Source organism: Mus caroli, chromosome 1, assembly GCF_900094665.2.
Source record: "Mus caroli chromosome 1, CAROLI_EIJ_v1.1, whole genome shotgun sequence".
NCBI classification, from domain to species: domain Eukaryota; kingdom Metazoa; phylum Chordata; class Mammalia; order Rodentia; family Muridae; genus Mus; species Mus caroli.
The window spans coordinates 64,636,952-64,656,896 of NC_034570.1; the positions used below are offsets into that span (position 1 = coordinate 64,636,952).

Consider the following 19,945-nt stretch of genomic DNA (forward strand, 5'->3'; position numbering starts at 1 on the left):
ATAAATATAAATATATTAGCGTGGCCAGGACTGACTGTGGTGAGTGGATCATGTACGTGGCTCTTACAACAATATCAAGTTATTTTTGGCACTATAAAGTCACATAAAACTTAGTTTATAAATCTAGATTTAGGACAAATTTTTCCTAAATCTAAGATTTTTATAAACATTGGCCTGAATATATGTGTGTGTGACCCGAATGAGTCGAATGCTGAAAACGGCCCTGGAGGCCAGAAGGCATCCTATGGAACTGCAGTTACAGACAGTTGGAAGTCGCCATGTGGGTACTGGGAATTGTTCCCAGAACCCTGCAAAAGCAGCCAGGGTTCTGAACCCATGAATGTCTCCACCCCATCTCCTCTTACTCTTTTTAAAATGTCTACAGCAACTACCTGTACTTATAAACACCTTTCCTGAAAAAGCCAAAGCTAATAAAGTTAAATCCAGAAAAAGACCTTGAGAGCCCACTCACAGCGCCTCATCTAGGACACATTACTGTAGCCAGCAGGTAAATGCACCCCCTCCCCGCCCCCAATGTGTCTCACAAAGTATGAACTAACGTTAGAAACAAGGTCCTCTTAGCTTTTCTTCTTTGTGGATGTGTGAAATGTACCTGTTTGTGGCACCATGCCCAAAGTGGATAGACCAGGCCCTTGTAAGGTCCTCAGTGCAGTGTGGAGGCCTAAGCTTGGATATCAACAATGCTTACATTTATGGATGAAAGTGGCTTTGTGGAGCCACACAAAAACTACAGCTGGAAGACTTCTTTCTTCACAGGTCAGGTCGAGTCTCATTCTTCAATATCGAAATAAGTCATTTTTACAGAAGATACAGATACAAGCACAAATAGTTTTAATGATTTATAAGTTTAAATACATTAGGAAAAAATAAAAATTATACACATTTCTATAGAAGAAAGTACAGCCTCAAGTGTTAAAAGCTAATATAAACCAACTGCCGATGTGCTGATGGAAGGAAAATGGTGAATACTACCAGGAAAGTAATGGGACAACAAACAGTGATGCTGCTATCTCAGAAGCAGGTCTGCTGCAATCAGAGACTGGAGTATCCCTAAATGGAGAGAAGAGCAAACAGAGCACTTGGAAGCCCTTGATGCCAAGTCTCGGCAGCAAGCAGCAGTGTGGGAAGAAAGCAGTAATGGAGCTGAAGGGTAGTGCGTGAGACAGTGAGCAGCTGCAGAAAACAAAGGCAAACAGCCTGGCAGCACAGCCACTGTGAGGACACTGATGAGCTGTCCCTAAAATGGATGCGCAACTGTGTGACTTTAGCCTTAAGCTCAGAGAGTGGGCCAAAGATGTCTCCCACTTGCGCTCCATCCTTACCTCCCTGAAGCAGCCCTGAAAAGCCACCCTAAAGAAGCAGGACATCTGCGACATCTTAACCCTACTCAATGAAGCTGTTCACATAACCGGATACGTCACGCTAAGGCAAGCCTTTTGTCTTTAGAGTTGGTCATTGTGACTGCTCATCTCCTTCAACTGCGTTCTCTCTGGCATTCAGAGAAGAGGAGGAGGAGAAAGGGGAATGGGGTGAAGTTTCAGTGTAGCTCAACCTGTGCTTTTGTGAATTATTCTGAAAATACATTTCTGTTTTGTACAATTTTTTAAAAAAATCAGCATTCAGAGCATTCAAAAATGATTCTAGTAGGAAAGAGGGGAAACCAAGAGGAGGTGAGGCAAGAGATTAAAACATGAACAGGAACCTCGAAGGCTTCACAGCAACGAGGCTGTGACCCTGGGCAGGGGTGAGACGCCACACACAACAGGAAGGAGCTCAGCGTGTATGTGAAGTAAAGGGAAAACACACCCTACACCCCAACCCCATGCCTAAATGGCTTAATTCACATGGTACCCTTCTACCCACCCCTAGATGCAGAAGGAACTGTGTGTCAAACACAGACAAAACCTTATTAGACTGTCCTGTTGATCCTGGAAAGCCAGCATGGGGAAACATTGTGTTCATGTCAACATGCCTATTGGCATGAAAAAATAGTATGTCAAAGAAGGATTTATGCAAGGTGCACTTTCAAATGATCAACAGAATCTCAAATTTTCCTAGTAAGTGGATCTTGAAATGACTGGCATCCCAGCTTCCTGGTGTTCTGAGCTGGGGCAACTCCACCCAGGGCTTGTCAAGCTGCCCCGTTCTCCTAAAAACAGAGCTGATGGTTGTCTTAGCACCTCCTTCTGCAAACCGTAGTGCTGCCAACTCTTTACCTTCTGGGATGATGCATGAAAGAATCCTCTTCTTTAAGACCATTTAAAAGTATAGACCCTGTCCACTCACAATGAGGACCTACAGAACAGGCAGGGTAAGCTGCCAGTGTGCGCATGCTCAGGGAGTGCCCCCCACGTCCCTGCTGGGGCTGCTTCTGCATCAAGAAGAAGCTCTTCTTACTCCCACTGCCTGATTTCCTGCTACAGGGTTTGTGTCGGATATGGTAAAAATGTAGTAAATCAAGCAATCTCCAACTTTTGCCTACCCACCAATCTAGAGGCTGTATAAAAAATTAAAGCTGGGTGAGATCAGGGCTAGCTTGGCTAACTTAGCAAGATTGTCTCAAAGTTGGATATAGTTCTGTAGTAGGTAATTGCCTAGCATGCACAAGATCCTGACTTCCATACCCGGTATCACAAATAAAAGGGAGGAAAGGAGGGAGGAAAAGGAAGGAAGGAAGGAAGGAAGGAAGGAAGGAAGGAAGGAAGGAAGGAAGGAAGGGAAGATGGAAGGAAGAGAGAAAGGGAATGAGGGAAGGGATTAAAACCTTCAAGAACTTATTATAGTAATTTCCAGAAAGATTTACCAAAACCAGATTGCTTATAATCTAATGAGTTAACATTTGTCAGTGTTCTAAACTGGCAAGACATTCTAAGCAGTGATGCTAAAATAAGTTACAGAAAAAAGGTGTGCACAAGCGCACAGTAGGCAGAGAGCAAATGTACACAGTGAGAGCATACTGCTGATTTTACCACTAATATTCAGTGCTTCGAATCATGATTTCCTAATGCATACACAAGACTATTTTTAAATAAAAAAACACAATGGAAAGCCAAGAAAACACAAGAAACTAAAATACAACATAAGAAAAGGATAACTCCAGATAGAGCTTTTCACCTATACTGACACATTTACATAAATGCTCTATTATCATTATAAAAAGGGCAAAATAAATCATATGATGATATTCTGTTTACTAAAGGATGCTAAATTAATAATACACCACATAGATTTAACAAGTAGTTTGATGCTATCTCACTTATTAATCTTCGACCAATGTTGATAAAGTTGAAAGACATGATCAATCAAAAAAAAAAAAAAAAACCACAGGCCACATGTAAAATAAGTTCCTAGTGTGGAACCTGTGCCTCACACATAGGTGATGAAGACCCTAAGACTTGAGTTATAGCCCCCACCCTTAAAAAAGAACAACAAAAAAATCTTAAAAGCAGTTTAGGCATCGAAATGAATTCCTAATCTACTATCAATTGTTTTATTTTGCAATTCAAAGGGGGAAGAAATACGAATGGTTCTACCTATTCATAAAAACATGAATGACCAAACATATCACAATGGCCATTGTTCTCACAAACCATGCATGTTCAACTTAAAATGTTCACCTGGTATGACATTCAGCTGTCAAGAGGAAGCAATTCAAAGGCCATTATACAGCTGATAAGCCAGGTGGAAGGAGCCATCCAGACTTTGCCCTGCCGAACCCTCTCTGGGTGACAGTTAAACAGGTCTTCATAGACGATGTACTGCGTACAGAAGCGCTGATCCGACTCAGGCTTGGCATGGTATGCAACTGTGTTGATGGTCTGAGTCACATCACTGTCCGGCTTGGGCTTCCGACTGAGGACTTTGCCTCCTGCTGCAGCAATGAGCTTAAGGAGGTCATCCCTTGGATGATGCTTGAAGTTTCCCCCCAAAAAGAAGTAGCATCCATCAAACAGCTTTGGCAACTGAAATAACAAGAAAGTAACTGTTAAAAGAAGATCAAAATATTTTAAAACACTGTCTATGAATGAAGGACATAAGAACAACAGTCGTGTGTCAGAAAGAAGCTTCCTAAATGAGGTGCTGGCATAACCTGACCATCAATCAAACTAACCAGATAAGGAAGCATACTTAGGAAAATAACAGCTTCTTACTTATGGTTTCTTTTTTTTTTCTTTTTCATTTAAAATTCATACACTGTCTGATTCCTTTTTACTCTCTTAAAATTCCAGCATCTGTCGTTAGGCATAGCAGTATACAACTATATTCCTATACTGCAAGTTCCAGGTGAGCTTGTATTATACAGTGAGTCACTGTCAAAAAACAAAACAAACAAACAAACAAACAAAAAAACGCATCTTCATCAAATTCCCTCCATTGAGATGCTTGTGTGCATGGGTAGGATTTATCTCCCAAATTTTAAGACATCTAGAGTAAGCATCAGAGACAGCAGGCTGGATTTAAACTGTAAGAGTAGCATTCTCCCCACATACAGCTCAGTTATGTTCATCTACATTCAGGTCTCTACATGTTACCTGTGGTGGTTTGAATATGCTTGGCCAAGGGAATGGCATTATTCAGAGGTGTGGCCTTGTTGGAGGAAATGTGTCACTCTAAGGGTGAACTCTGAGACCCTCCTAGCTTCCTGGAAAAGCCAGTCTTCTGTCTGCCTTCAGACCAAGATACAGAACTCTCTCACCTCCTCCAGTACCATGCCTGCCTAGATGTGTCATGCTTCGTGCCCTGATAATAATGGACTGACCCTCAGAACCTGTATGCCAGCCCCAATTAAATGTTGCCTTTTTAAGAGTTGCCTCAGTCATGGTGCCTCTCCACAGCAATGGAAACCCTAACTAAGATAAAACCTAAGGTCTCATAGGCAACCATTGTTCCAGATATGCATTGTCAGTACACAGCAGATAATGAAGTCATGGCTAAAGAGCCAATTAGAAACTGTCTTTGTCATTTCTACTATAGTTACATATATCAACAGAATAATGGAATATTGTCCATTAAAGCTGCAGTATGTGGCAATAAAGACATATGGTAACTAAATCCGAGCAGCAGCTGTAAGTCTTCTTTCAAGCTACTTCCTGTATCTGAGATTTACCTCAGATTCTGAAAGCTTTATGGGAATGTTCAAGATGCCAAAAATCCATTAACAGTATGAAATTATTACCTTCTGGATTTTACTGCGCACCGTGATCATCTTTCAGAATCAAGTGCTTGAAATAAGCACAATTAAAATTTTAATCAGTCACCTGAACTGGATGAGAGGGCAAAGTTTTCCCGATGATGATAATGACAAGAAGCCCTAAGAACAAGCAAGTAGTATGTAAAAGGAAAATACCAGCTGCTCTCTGTTGAGCCTGCTCCTCTGTGGACCTCCAGGAACTTCATACTTTTCTTCCTGCTCACGTACTTTGCTGTCCAGACAAGCTTTCACCCCTGACAAAAAATAAGGTAGAATCAAATAAGTAGCACATGAGCATATGTGAAGTCTGTCTAATTAGTCTCTTCTTTATGGCTGGCCTAAATATTCTGAAGTCTTCCAACCCCAATTATACTAAAAGAAAATATAATAAAGGGAGGGCTGGAGAGACAGCTCAGCAGGTGAACAGTATGCCTGTAAGCACAGGGAGGTGAGTCGGATCCCCAGTGGGTGTGGCAGCTTGTACCTGTGCTAGAGTTTGGAGAGCAAGCAGATCCCCCAGAGGTCAGTGGTCAGCTAGTCTAGCCAAAATGATAGCTTCTAGGAGAGAACCTATCTCAAACAAATACAGTGGAGAATGACAGAGGAAGAGACCCTAGGTCAGCCTCTGGCATCAATGCATGAACACACAAGTCACTGCACCTACACACATAGTGATATCACACACACACACACACACACACACACACACACACACACCACATCCCACATAGAAAAACAGAAAGAAAATATGAGAAAGCTAGCTTTCTATACTTAAAATAAATGGAAGAAAGCCTTCCTTCCTATGTAAGATTTTAAGCAATTAGTATGCTCAATCCAGTCTGAACTGAGCATTTAACAAATGTTGGCTCATTTTGGCAGTTACGTGTATGGTTGGTCTGTTAAAAGTCCAATGATCCAATGAGAGTGCTTTTGTCTACAGCACCTCCCTCAGCCAACCACACAACAGGACCTCAGCAGGACCTGTGAAAATAAATACTGAGCAGAGACCACAAGCTGCCTGGGAACTGACACCACTCCTGTAGAGGAGTTGGCTTGATATTCCCTGGAGAAAGAATCCTTCTGATGGACTGCACCAGAGTGTTTATAGTTTAAGCTGAAAAAGAATGAGCTATTGCTGTCTAGTGAATAGGAAATCCCTAAGCAGGGACATCAGCAGTCACCCATCCATGCCTGGCTGTATTCTAGAAATAATACGCCCAATACTAATAACAGAGCAGAATAGGACCTAAGCAGCAACATCTTACCTGTGGAGGAGAAGGGAGAGAAACAGGAGAAGGAAGAGGAGGAGTCAAAGGAGGAAGAGGAGGAAGAAGAGGTAGAGATGGTGGTGGTGGTGGTGGTGGTGGTGTGTATGTGTGTGTGTGTGTGTGTGTGAGAGAGAGAGAGAGAGGGGGGGGGGGAGAGAGAGAGAGAGAGAGAGAGAGAGAGAGAGAGAGAGAGAGAGAGAGAGAGACTGCTAGGTTTAATGCATACAACTAAGTTTGAGATATGAAGTCAAATGGCTTAGTGCTTTAGTAAAACTTCATAAACTCATAAGGTTAGCTTTGTTGCCTGTGAAAGAAAAAAAGAATTAGGAATACCACCCATCTCACCATCCCAGCCATTGTTTTTATGCATAAACTGTAAAAAATGAGGTAACCTAGACCCATAGACAAATGCCACAGATCCTCTCCTGTCAACAGTTCCTAGCCTCAGCACCTCAGATTGAACACACAACAAGTCGTAACCACAGACATCAGGAGTGTATAGACCTTAGATGGGGTGGGTGGGGGCCTTGGTAGAGACCAGGATATAAGTGCAATGTAGTGGGAATTGCAGTAACAGTGAGGAGTTCCCACAAGGAGGAGGGAGAGTGGTCAATGCAGATGGAGGAGTAGAGGTGGGGGACAAATAATGGCAAGATTGCTTGATAAAGCCTCAAGGAATCATGTTATTTTATGTATGTATATATATATATAATATATATATATATAATATATACATACATGTGTGTGTACATATATACTTTTGTACGTGCATACATAAGGAGGTTAAGCCAGTTGGGCTGATAATACTCCCCCTGAAAAACCACAGACTAACCAAACCCCCAGTGCTAGACACCAGACTCCTTCTGAGGAATATCAGGGTAGTCCAAGTGACTTTCAAAGCAATATATCAATATCCAAGCTGAATTTGACCTGAAAGTGTCTTTCCTTCAAAATAGGTTTCATGGTTCCAGAAAATACTATGCAAGTTGCCAAAAGATGTAGGCAATTAAACTACCCAGCTACAACACATATGAGCCATGACAACTACTGGCATGGCAACATATGCATAAAGGTGTCAATCGACAGCTGTGCAGTTGGACTTCAGGCCCATTCATCAGGAGGGAAACTGTGCCCAGAATTGAAAACCTAGCCAGCTTTCTGAGGCTAGTGAGGTCATGGGCCTGAACTTAATAATGAATCTTCTACCCCGGCTTTGCTCGGCCCGAGTGATTCCTTACTATATTCCAAATATGATCCTTACACCCGCAGATAAGCTCAACAAGGCTTCTCTTTACAGCAAATGAGGACAGGACCATCACAAAAATTCACAGCAGGTGACGATACAGAGATCAAGATATTGTGGTGAGCCCACGGCAACATCTACATCACAGCTTCTGCATCTTATGAGTCAGGAAAATCACAGAAGGGGTAGAAGACTCTAAGACCCAGGATCCCAGGAAGTATGCTGTCTCTTGTAGACAGCGGGCAGGAGCCATAGTACTACAATGAACATGTGAATGTGGAAGAGGAAAAGTCATGAGGTCTCACCCTAAACAAAGAATTACAGGCAACTATAGCCTACTGGGAGGAGAATCAGCATCTCCCAGGGATGAGCTTCCTAATGGGTTGATCAGCCTTGAAACCACATATACACAAACAACAAAACCCGACTTGGCAGATTCTATTTATATCTCCTTGTGCATACAGATATTTATGTGTGTATTCAACAAATATAAAAGCAAATGAGATTATCAATTGAGAGTGGGAGACATTGAAGGGCTTTGGAAGACGGTGCCTAGGAGGGGCTAAAGGAAGAAAAGGAAGAGGAGAACCAATATAATTATATTTTGAGTAAAGGCATTATAAATAAACTTAAAAATAAAGGGTCTATCACAAAACTGAAAAAAAAAATCGCAAAATGGATCTTATAATATACTATTTTCACTATAAAAACAAACTCTCCAGACCATTTTCTATTTACCTTAGAGATTACTTCACTCAAAGATGTGAGTTTTACCACTGAGAAAACAACAGAAAAAGTATGAACAATTTAAAAACAAACACCAAACAAAAAACCACTGAATAATGTTTATCCAGAAGAAAACTTTATCTATACCAACATACACTGAGAATTAGAAAGATATGCTAGAAATATATGAACATTCTAATAGGGGCACTGCCAGTGATTGGATGCCACTGAAGGACGACACCTCAGTCTGCAACTCTGCAGAGGGCCATAAGAGGCTCACTTCTGAGCAGAACTGGCCCAGAACCAAGTGTCAGTCTGCCATCAGCACCACAACTGTCCCGTATTGTGATTAAAACAAACAGAATCTTGTGAGCGTGAGAAGAGAAAAGCCATGTTGACAGGACAGAGGTGACATGTAAGACAATCCATACTTTCCAAGAGTGAGTGACAGCCCACTTTGGCATGGCCTAGACTTCGAGGCACCCATCATTAAGGCTTCTTTTCTATTACCCCAAACTAGAAAAATGATAAAACATCCATGAGTTAACCTGAACATATGGTGGAAGGGACAGAAACTGAAGATCCTGACATCTTTAACAGAAAACAAAATAAACATGGTTTGAGCTCTGGTATGGCAAGCTCATTGATAAGAAAGCAGGCGTTGCCTACTGCTCACAGCCTTCCTCCACAGGGCATCTGCAGCTGTATTGTAAACACCTACTATTTACAAACTGAATTACTCATGGCTCTGTAGAGAACACGTTGTTAAGTTTTGGTTGCAAAAACTAATCTTCAATTTTCATTAAATTTGGAAGGCTTTAACAGAGTGCTCAACTAAAGTGAATCTATCGCCACAGCTCTCTCTTCCTCTGTCAATAAATACTCCATTATAAAGCCACTTCAAAGGCTCATTTGAAATCTTCCTCATGTCAAAGGTATGAAGGATGGCAGTCCTATGGATGGATGGATGAGCTCCAGCCGAGGCACTCACAGCCATTCACAGGGGCAGAGAGAGGGCAGGTCTCCTCCTCCTCAGCAGTTTTTAGAGCCCAGGAGGACTTGCATTTCTATTAGAAAGACAGTGGTGGGGCTCAGGTCAAGGATGCAGTCAGACACAAGCACAGCCATGCCCTTCACATTCACCTTTCCCTCTTGCCCAGTCTAATTGCAAACCTTCAGAAGTACAGGTTATATCTGATTGACAGACGTAATTTAAGAAAAAACATTTCCATTACATTTCACATTTAGTTTAGATATACTAAAAGCAAAAGTAATTGGACTTTTTTAGTAAAAATATTTGAATGCATACTTATTTCTAAAACACAATTCTAGACCAATTTACCTTCATTTAAAAAAAAATGCTGCTGATACATTCTAGAAGTATTAGTGGTTTTGCTATGGTAGAGAAGATGCAAAATTTGTAGTATGGCAAGAAATTATGCACAGCTAGAGTTTTAATTCTTTCATCTAATAAAATATTAAATATTGAGAAGAAAACTAGAATATCATTAAGGAAATATAAAAAGTTGAAGTGTTTATTGTTATTTCCTTGAGTACAGATGAATTGACTATGAAGAGAAGCATACTGTTTTATTCCTAACACCTGTAAATCTTTCTCAAAACATCTCTCTCACTCATTTTCATTAGTGGAAAGCCATCACACTAACATTATTTTATGAAATCTATGGATGTTGTGTAATCTAATAATTCATCCCGGGAGCAGGATGCACTGTTATAATCCAAATGCATAAACATTGTCTAACACTCTGAAAACATTAATTTCCCACTATTTAAATAATAAAATACTAATGAGCACGGGGCCTAACCAAAGAACTTTAAAAGGAATGTATTGCTTACGGATATAAACTATATACTAATGGTTTCTGATGAAATTACAGGGGAAAAAGACAAAACCCTTCCAAGTACAATGTACTGCACTGTTTTCCTTTTAGATAGCGTTTTTAACTGTTTTAGTCATTCTTACTTACTTTGTGGGTGTGAGCATGAGTGCACACGCATGTAGAAGTTAGAGACAACTCGCAGAAGCTGCTTCTCTCCTACTACAGGGGGCCCAGGGATCAAACTCAGATCATTAGACTGATAGCTCCTCCTCCAATCCTGGTGTCCTGTTTCTCTAGTTCTAATGCCCAACGATACTGCTACAGTTCCAAGGAAAGCCCTGACAATCTTACGGATTGCGGCTACTATGTATGTTTTATTGTGTGTACCAATAGTGGTTTGGCAGACACTCCTTACCTGCAGCAGTCCTGGTCTAGAAAGAAGCTGCAAACACTGAATACGGTGACTGGAAATGCTCTGCTGTGCTCCTGGACATTTTTGTAAACTGATGAAGACTTCTTGTTCTGGGTGTTTAAAAATCACCAAAGTTCTTCCAGGGTAGCTTTCATTAGCATTGGAACTACATTAAACTTTGGACCTGAGTAAGGTTCCCCTTCCAACCGCTAGGGGGCTACTTTAAGTGTGGACTCAACAACACAATCACATGTGAGAAGCATGCTCTGCACACTCCCCTGCTTACAACGTCCAGCTGAATGGAGAAGGCACAGAATCACAAGCTTGCTATCAGCTGGGAGAATGTTCTTTTGCACCCCAAACCCTAAGGTACCCCACATGTCTACAAAGGCTTTTAAGTACTGACTTGGGGATTTTCAAAATTTTAGCATGTAGAGCAAATTCAAAAATGTAAAATCCACAAACAATAGGATTTACTGTGTGCTCTTTCCATTTCAGGAGGAGAAATAAAGCACAAAGCACTTAGCTGGTTCCAAGCCATTCAGCTGGTGTGGCAGAATGGGAATCTAAACCCAAGCCTGCTCAGCTTTCTAAAGCCAATGCATTTTACATACAAAAATATATAATTTTTTGGTATGCAAGCTAAACTTTGGACTCTAAAAGGGGTGATTGTGAATATTTCAAATGATTTTAAGCTGCTTTTAATGTTCCAAGATGTTGCATATTATAAAAAAGGAAAATGCTAGCAACTGAATACCCCATTTCTCCCAAAGCTGAGTGCTGTCAATATAATGTTTCCCTTCATTTAGGATTGTTAACGTGTATTCAAATTCAACGCTGAGGGACTAGAGAGCTGCTTCAGAGGCTTAGAGACCTTGCTCTTATTGCAGAGGGTTTAGATTCCACACCGCATCAGGCAGTTCACAGCTGCCTGTAGCTGCAGATCTGGTGGATCCAACATCCTCTTCTGGCTTCTGTGGGCACCTGAACATACATGTTCATATGTGCACATAAATAAAAATAAAATACAACAGTTAAGAAACTTCCCATAATTCCTTACTTGTATAATTATTAATTTGTTAGGTTTGCCCGTGTTTTGATGTTCAATAATCTTTTGCCCAGTTTTTAAGATTGTATCATTTGAGTCTGCTGAGCTGAAGTCCTGAATCTTATTGTTCTAACATAAATTGTTGTTTGGCATGCAATGAAGTATTTTAAATAGCATTATTTTAAATAACTGTTGGTTAAAATGCTACCTAATGTAGTTAATATTAATATATTAACTTTGGTTGGGTATGACAGCTCACATCTGGAATTTCAACACTGGGAGGCTGAGGCAGGAGGACCTGCTGTGAGTTTGAGGCCACAGTAAGTTTAAGTACAGCCTCAGCTAAAGAATGAGACTATGGTTCCAAAAAATAAGGCAGAGGTGTGTGTGTGTGTGTGTGTGTGTGTGTGTGTGTGTGTGTGTGTGTGTGTGTGTGTGTGTGTGTGTGTAATGAAGTTTCCTATACATTGAAAATGAGACTCAGACGGGCGTGGTGGTGCACGCCTTTAATCCTAGCACTCGGGAGGCAGAGGCAGGTGGATTTCTGAGTTCGAGGCCAGCCTGGTCTACAAAGTGAGTTCCAGGACAGCCAGGGCTACACAGAGAAACCCTGTCTCGAAAAACCAAAAAGAAAATGAGACTCATAACCTGTGCCTACGTCAAAATACTACCCTAGCAATAATGCTCAGTATGCTGGTCACATACTGTTTGTATATAAAATAGGAACCTAAAAGGAATTATCAGTATAGCAAAATCATCAACAAACTCATTCCTTTATATGTAAGCTATTATTTTCATTTTTTTATCAGTTAGGCATACACGTGTCCACTCCTAATTCGATCTGCAGAGCAGTACTATCTTTAGGTGAACAACTACAACAATGCCTACTGTATCAGGAGTAGCCAGCAGATACTTACAGTGGACTGTGCCTATGGGCTGCTTTATCCGGTTATGAGTTTATATAGCTTATTATTTTAACTCCCACAATGGTATCTGTTGCTTCTAACAATGTGCTGCTGCAAGTGAACAGAACAGAGCATAGACAGAGCAGGGTCTGCTAAGTACCACACTGGGAGATGGGAGATGGGAGACAGAAAACACCAACAACTGAGAAGGCAGCTTGGTTTCCTATCAGAAGGGACGAGTGCTACTGTAGTGGTTGTGCTTTGGTTCATAAAATCTTCAGCTTTGTAGTAGTTGATAAGTAGACAAGTTAGTTTTTTATTTTTAATTGGAAAAAATAAGACGAGCATTTACAAGTTGGAAAGAAAACAGATACTAATTTCCTGAAGAGCAAGCAATGTTGATGGTTGTGCTAAGTCCACAGAGAGTCTACTGTGCTGGCTTCATGTCCACACATGTTCCTCTCGTAAAGATTTACTAATAATATGTGACAACCTGACATTGGTAGTACAATGCACATAGAACTAAGCTAACATGCTGAGGCAAGTCACCATGGTGTGGTATTGTCACCAAGGGGGCTAAACACCTGGAAATACAGAGGACCATCTACGACTAGGGCCGTGTTTCAAGATCATCCTTCAAACCATTTCTGCACACGACCCTGAAGTAAGCGAATCATTTATACTTTAATAACCAATGTGAAGCACAGCCTTAAGGGACAAGAGCACAAGGTAGTATGTGCAGATTCTCTGACATTCACTTTTGCTATATGAAAAAAGGAAATCACCCTTTTTCCTGCAAGAATTAGGGAGAAAGTACCTAGAAGTAAGTCTTCATTTGTTGTCATATGATCATATGCACGAGCTGTTCTGTTTACTCTGTCCATCCCCATCAATATCTTGAATCTCTAGCCATTTCATTTGTTAATTTTCTGAGTGTGTCATGTGATACAGTTCTGCTGGACTGACATGGCCATCACCATCCTTGTCAGAGACTTGGAACACTTTACAGATTTCTTCCTTTCTATCTGTATCTTTCCCTTTTCTAGCCACTATGACTTAGTATTTTGGGAAATAAATGGTGCCATTCCATCAACATGCATTCTTGGACCATATCCTGCAATTCGGCGTCTACTGGGTTTTAACACAGCAACCTCATGGCAACCCCAAGTTCCTTTGTTTCAGTGGTATCATTGCCATCCTTCCCAGACAGAGACTCGGCTGCCTTGAGTTCAGCAATCTGTTCTTTGTGATCAGCCTTAGTTTACGTAAGGGAAGAACAGGGGCAGGAGAGGGCAGCTGTACCGGCACAGGGACTGTGAGCACTGGACACCTCCACTGCCACAGCTATCCCAAGGGTGTGCTGTGTTATCCTCCCGAGACAAGAGACTCCAAATGCAGAAATGTTCAGTGGTCAGGTCTAACTGCAATTACTGAGCTGATCAAACATTCCTCTGATATTCTCTTATTCTAGGAAACTGCTCAAGTCTCTGCCACCCAGTACCAGCTAAGAATTTGAATTAAGTCTAGAAGATATTTGAATGGCAACAAAGTCCTTTTATAAAGTTGCTATCACAGCACAGAAAACCTTTGGGAAGTTTTGAAAGCCAAGCAACATCTCCTCCTAAGGTTCCAACTCAAACACCTAGTCAGACCAAACACTACAAATCCTCATGGATTTAAATGCCTTTCCTGGGGACTCAATGAGATTAAAACTTAAATATTCTCCGACTCCTGACCATCCTTTTTTTTTAGTCTCGTTATTGAGCATGTTAAAAACATCATCTAAACAAACAGCAGCTATCTCTATTTAGAATTGTTATGTAGTATCTTGTAGTAGATCACATGATCCATTTCTTAAGGATTAAAGAGGAAAACAGTCATTTTTGAGAGATTACCCAAAAAGCACAATAAACAGTAGAAAGTACTAAGGATTCTGAAGACAGAAGGGATGGAGAATAATAAATACATTTATCCCTGCCTTCAATGGTCAATGAGTTTATGTGATCTGCTACCAAAACTGTCCACTGTCAACCTGGTTTCCCAAGTTCTAGAATGAAAACACATGTGAAGATACACTATTCAATAGATATTTTCCATAATTAAAACTTCAGTGCTTGTGAACTTCCTTTTGAGATTAATCAACTAAACAGATTCACTAAGTAAGTAATGAACATACATGAGATACTCTAAGGTGAACTTTCAGAAATTAAATGACATAGTAATATCACCAATGAAATGAAAGCATAGATTAGCCAAATATACCCAGGGTAGGGGAATGCCAGGGCTGGAAGGTGGGAGTGGGTAGGTGGGGGATGAGCACCCTCATAGAGGCAGGGGGAAGGGAGAATGGATAGGGAGTTTCCAAGGGGAGACCTAGAAAGGGGATAACATTTGAAATGCAAATAAAGAAAATATGCAATAAAACAAAAATAAGAAGATAATGGATATTTCAAAGTTTTATTTATTCCACAAAAATTAGGCAAATGGCAACTTTCCCCTTGAATATATCTGCCTCTAAAATATGATCACTTAAAAACATTTCTATTCACTAACAAATATAAAGTATAATGTATACCATAATCCCTAATCTCTATACTTACACCATTAATTTAAAAACTAGCCTTTTACCAACAACTCAATACAACCTCTTAAAATTTAATCCTTTTTGATTGAGGTTGTTTTTCAAGACAGGGTATCTCTGTGTAGCCCTGACTGTCCTAGAACACTACTCTATAGAACAGGTTGGCCTCAAACTCAAGAGATTCACCTACCTACCTCTCTCTCTCTCTAATCCAATTATTTTATAACCATCATACATGCTTATTAATAAAGCCCATGATGAGGCTATGATTTGCTACTAAAAGTTTGGCAGAAAGATCTTATATATTTCCTTTACAAGAAAAAAGCAAAATTGAGATCACAATCTTGCTTGTTTTGTCCATGAGTAATTTTCAAAGAAAATTAACTTCATAGTTCTACATGTAAACTGAGACTTCCTCGTTTACCAGAACTATACACACTTTGAATGTGTCAAGCCACTATTCTTATATGATGTATGATTTATTTCATCTTTGTTATGCTGAATATATGCTATTAAGATTTTATCTGGAGTTATCACTTCACAGGGACAAAGGAACAAGTCACCTCTGCAGACACTTTTTTAGTGAATCAGATGAAGTTCTGACCATGCCTACTATTTATGCCAGTTTTCTTTGGGCCTGATATTGTGTGATTTTTCTGTGTGCAGGAGATGCACAATCCCGCAAGTATTACTGAGCTCAAATTCATTAATGCAAAGTCATTAGGGTAGCTCTGGCCACCATGGCAAGACCAAGGACCTTTGCATACTCAGGCACCTTATAACTGTTAGGGCTACATTGGTATTTTTAAAAAGAAATTTATACTATACAGAAAAGTATTCCTTTATTCTAAACTGTTAGCCTGCATTCTTGTCTCTAACTCATAAAAACATAACTTATAGATATATCTTCATTATAGATGCATGAACCAGTGATGATCATCAATCTATATTGAGCTGAATCGTTTTTCTCAAGTCTGAGAGAAAAGGATTAACAAATGAAATAGAGTAAAAAGAAGTGCCCTGAACCGACAATTACACAGATTAATAAGGAATGCAAACACATGAACAGAGCTAAGCTATGATCTGCTGAGTGTCCACACAAGAGAAGGTTTGTCTTACAGAGAAAGCAAAACCAAACACACAAACACCGTGTCTTCACTCTCTTCAAAAGCTACAACAACACAGGTGCAGATTTTAACAAACAGTTATCCTTCTGGGGCTTCTGGCTCTTCCTAAAGAGAGAACATGGAATTTAATATTGCAGTAAGCCAACAAATTTCCTTTAAGAAACTTAAAATACTAAGTGTCACTCCACCTCAAAGCCAACAGTCTAAATAGATATGGCATTAGAATTAAGTAGGAATTTATGTCACTCGAAATGACAATAAATAAACATCCATGGAGTTCTTGACTGATTCAGTTAAAAATCAACACTCAGGCTGTAAAACCAAAGGAGTCTTTCCTGGAAAATGCTTCTACATAGGTTCTCAGTCAGACAGGAAGAGCCATTCTACAGTAGGAAGACAAAATGGGAAACCCCAGGTGACAGTTAGCTCACAGAGTGAAAGAGCAAGAGTGACCCAGTGATGAAATGAATGAAGGCTCAGAGGAGAAAAGAAACCCATTCAGGCTCTGTTGCTGCAATCCAAGCCATGCGTTGGCCCTGGCTTGTCCAGAGACAAAAACTAACCAACACATAAGTCATCATCAACATCCACTTAGTATCACAAAAGAGCAAACATCCCATCATGAAATGTATTAGTATATCATAAAAAAATTTTAAACAAAACTTGGGTATCAGTACTGACACCTATACTATGAATAATAGTATTAAAATTGTCTTATGATTGGAAATGTAATTGAGGAAATACGTAATAAAATATTTTAAAAAATTGTCTTATGTTTAAAGAACAAATTGTCTAACACCCAAAGATTCTCATGATAATTAGAAAACTTTTGTTCAGTGGTTTTAAGTCAAATATCGTTTTAAAAAAGTGTTTATGTATTTTTCTATATCTGCAATATAAACTATTATCATCAGTTGGGTAACAATTACAAATTGTTACAGTTTACAAATGGCTCCCACCATGCATGTTTTCTGTCACATAGAGGCTTTAATTTCCCTTTTTAAGATCAAAGCCCTGAACTGTCCAACTAACCTTTGGAAAAGACCAAAAAGAATGATCTCATTTTAACTGGTATTAGAAACGTGAAGGTTTCAATTCATTCTTAAAGGATGTGGATTTAATACAATAAGCACATATTCTTTTGAAAAATGTTAAAAATTAATTACAATCCCAGTACCTTGACTGTAATCTCAGCATTTATTCTCAATGCACAGGCAGGAAAACCAGGGTTTGAGGCCAGTCTGGACTATGCAGGAAGCCCATTTCCAGAAAGAAAAGCACCGTCTTTGGTAGCCGCGGCCACGTATGTTTTCTGTCACACACTGACAGTTGCCAGGAGGAAGGAAACAACTGTTTCACTCCCATGCAGGTCATACCCCAGTCCTGCTACCATACAACAGACACCTTTCCCACTTGTATTGCTTGTGTTACTGACGTCAAGTAAATTATCAGAAAAATAGGGGTTATTTGATAAAATAATTTTCTTTATTCTTAGAGAATCTTTGATGGGAGACTTTTCCGTTATTTGCTAACTTGTTTTTTTTTTTTTTTTTGGGGGGGTTTTTTTTTTTTTTTTTTTTTTTTTTTTTTTTTTTGGGGGGGGGGGGTCTATGTAGAACAGCTTGCTGGGAACCCACTTGGTAACCAAGGATAGCTCTGAACTCCAGTTCGTCTTGCCTCAGCTTTCCAAATGCTAGAATTACAGGGCTGTGCCACCATGTTCTACCTGATGAGACTTTAGGAAACACACTTTTCTGATCAGTTCTACTTTACAGAAATGTTTTAGTATCTATTTACATTTTATTAGTTGGCAAAGTTTATTGGGCAAAACAGAAATTACATCAATCTTTATAACTCTCTACAGCACTTTCAAAAGTTCACTTAAAAAGGCAACTCTAATAGAAAAGAATGACTGTTAAACTGATCATGAAGTTACTTAGTGGCTGCCTTTTTGAGTCCATAACTCAAATCACCCAGCCAATGAGTAAACAATACTAAAGGGTATCCTCCCTGCTCTTCCTCATTCAGTTCACAGAAGTCTAGAGTAACCACGTTCAACCAAGTGGGGAATAGACAGACACAGGCAGATCTCCAGACGGAAGGTGAGCCAGGCCAGCTCATCTCTGAGTGCCTGGCTCACTGAAACTCCAGGAAACTGTCTCAAAAATTATGATACCAGGCTAAGATGCCTGATGTCAAGCTCTGACTTTCACACACAAGGACACGTATACATATGATAAAAATTCCTCTTCAATTCATTTGGTTTATGGAAAATACCACCAAAAAGTTAATATTAAAGCTTATACGTAGTTATTTCATTAATAATTCTATCTGCCAAGAAACTAATTCCTACAATCAAACAAACATTTAATAAGTCATGCACCTTTATAATTAATTCTGAACGCAGTAACCCCCATCATTTTCTCTAATATATATGATTTCTAGACAATTCTGAATTTCTCTGAAGTGCTTTCCTAAATCATTGAGGTGCTTGACACAGAAAAGAGACTGAGGTATTCTGTTAGCACAGAAAGACTTTGAGAGCATATGACTTATTTTTATAAACCCAGTGACCTAGTGACTACTTAAATACTTGTCTCAGACTTTGAATTTATTTCTCTTTGAGCTCTATATTAAAAAAAAATGAATATATGAACTTCAATAAGAGATCCTATCCATCTTTTATTCTAAAAGAACCATCAGTATTAGAGGATGTTATTCACTACAGTGAGAATCACCAAATAGCACACTATTAACTCAGCCTGAGTCCATCAGTGATTCTATAAAAATGACATGGCCAAGCCATTAAAGTGACAAAACTCACATTTCCTACAAAAGGTAGGTTTTATAGACATGGATTTCCGGTACATATAATCAAATGCCAGTTCAGCAAATTCTTAAGAAACAGACTCAAAGTTCAGAACCATCAGATCACTCAAAATTCCACAGGGTTTCTTTACTGATAAGATCTTGCTATTATGAAAATTGACTAGTTCTAGCCATTGGCAATGGTTCTGGCCCAGGTATGGTAAAAAGAATGCATAATCTTGGAGGCATTTGGTGTTTTAAATGCTGAGACTCAGAAAGACTTATTACAGACAGGAAAGGTAAAATTAAGTTCAAAGCAGACATATATTGCCAGTTCACACAATTAGACCTCCCAAACTGGTTTTGACTGAGAGTAAACTATTTTTCAGACTACTGACTATTTACAGATAATGAGCAGAAAAGAGAGCATAGCTCTTATCACAGGAAACCAAACTCAAGAATACTAACTACAAGGAGGAAGTGGAAGCCAGTTTTAATAGCTGATATCTCTCCAGGTCAAATCACTTTCAAGTTTAAGTTCTTGATAATCATTCTACCATAAGGCCTTCAAAGCACAAAGCTAGTATTTTTAGTGAATTTTAATAAGTGATGTATTTCTTAAAAACAATATCCCCATTGTTCTACTTTGGTCTAACTACCATTCCAGGAGGCTACAAGTGTCCATCCAGTGTTAGCATCTAGCTCTAGCACAAGCAGCAGACCACCCCAGTACAGAGCTCCCTGTGGACAACTGGGTAGCAGGCCTGGGAAATG

At 39.6% G+C, this 19,945-nt stretch overlaps 1 protein-coding gene and 1 pseudogene across 2 annotated transcripts in view; one reads left to right on the forward strand and one right to left on the reverse strand.

The window, feature by feature from the left end:
- The first annotated feature begins 278 nt into the window (after positions 1-278).
- LOC110295400 lies at positions 279-1,362 on the forward strand (annotated as a pseudogene).
- A 1,994-nt stretch (positions 1,363-3,356) lies between these two features.
- Bard1 (BRCA1 associated RING domain 1) overlaps positions 3,357-19,945 on the reverse strand; it is a 66,208-nt gene continuing 49,619 nt past the window's right edge. Inside the window, exons 9-10 of one of the 2 annotated variants that reach the window (XM_021165841.2) lie at positions 5,369-5,466; positions 3,357-3,983 (exon numbers count right to left, since the gene is read on the reverse strand). In XM_021165841.2, the coding sequence (XP_021021500.1) occupies positions 3,651-3,983; positions 5,369-5,466 (431 nt within the window). In that variant the 3' untranslated portion in view covers positions 3,357-3,650. The remainder of the gene's footprint in view (positions 3,984-5,368; positions 5,467-19,945) is intronic. The other variant, XM_021165834.1, reaches the window with a different exon arrangement.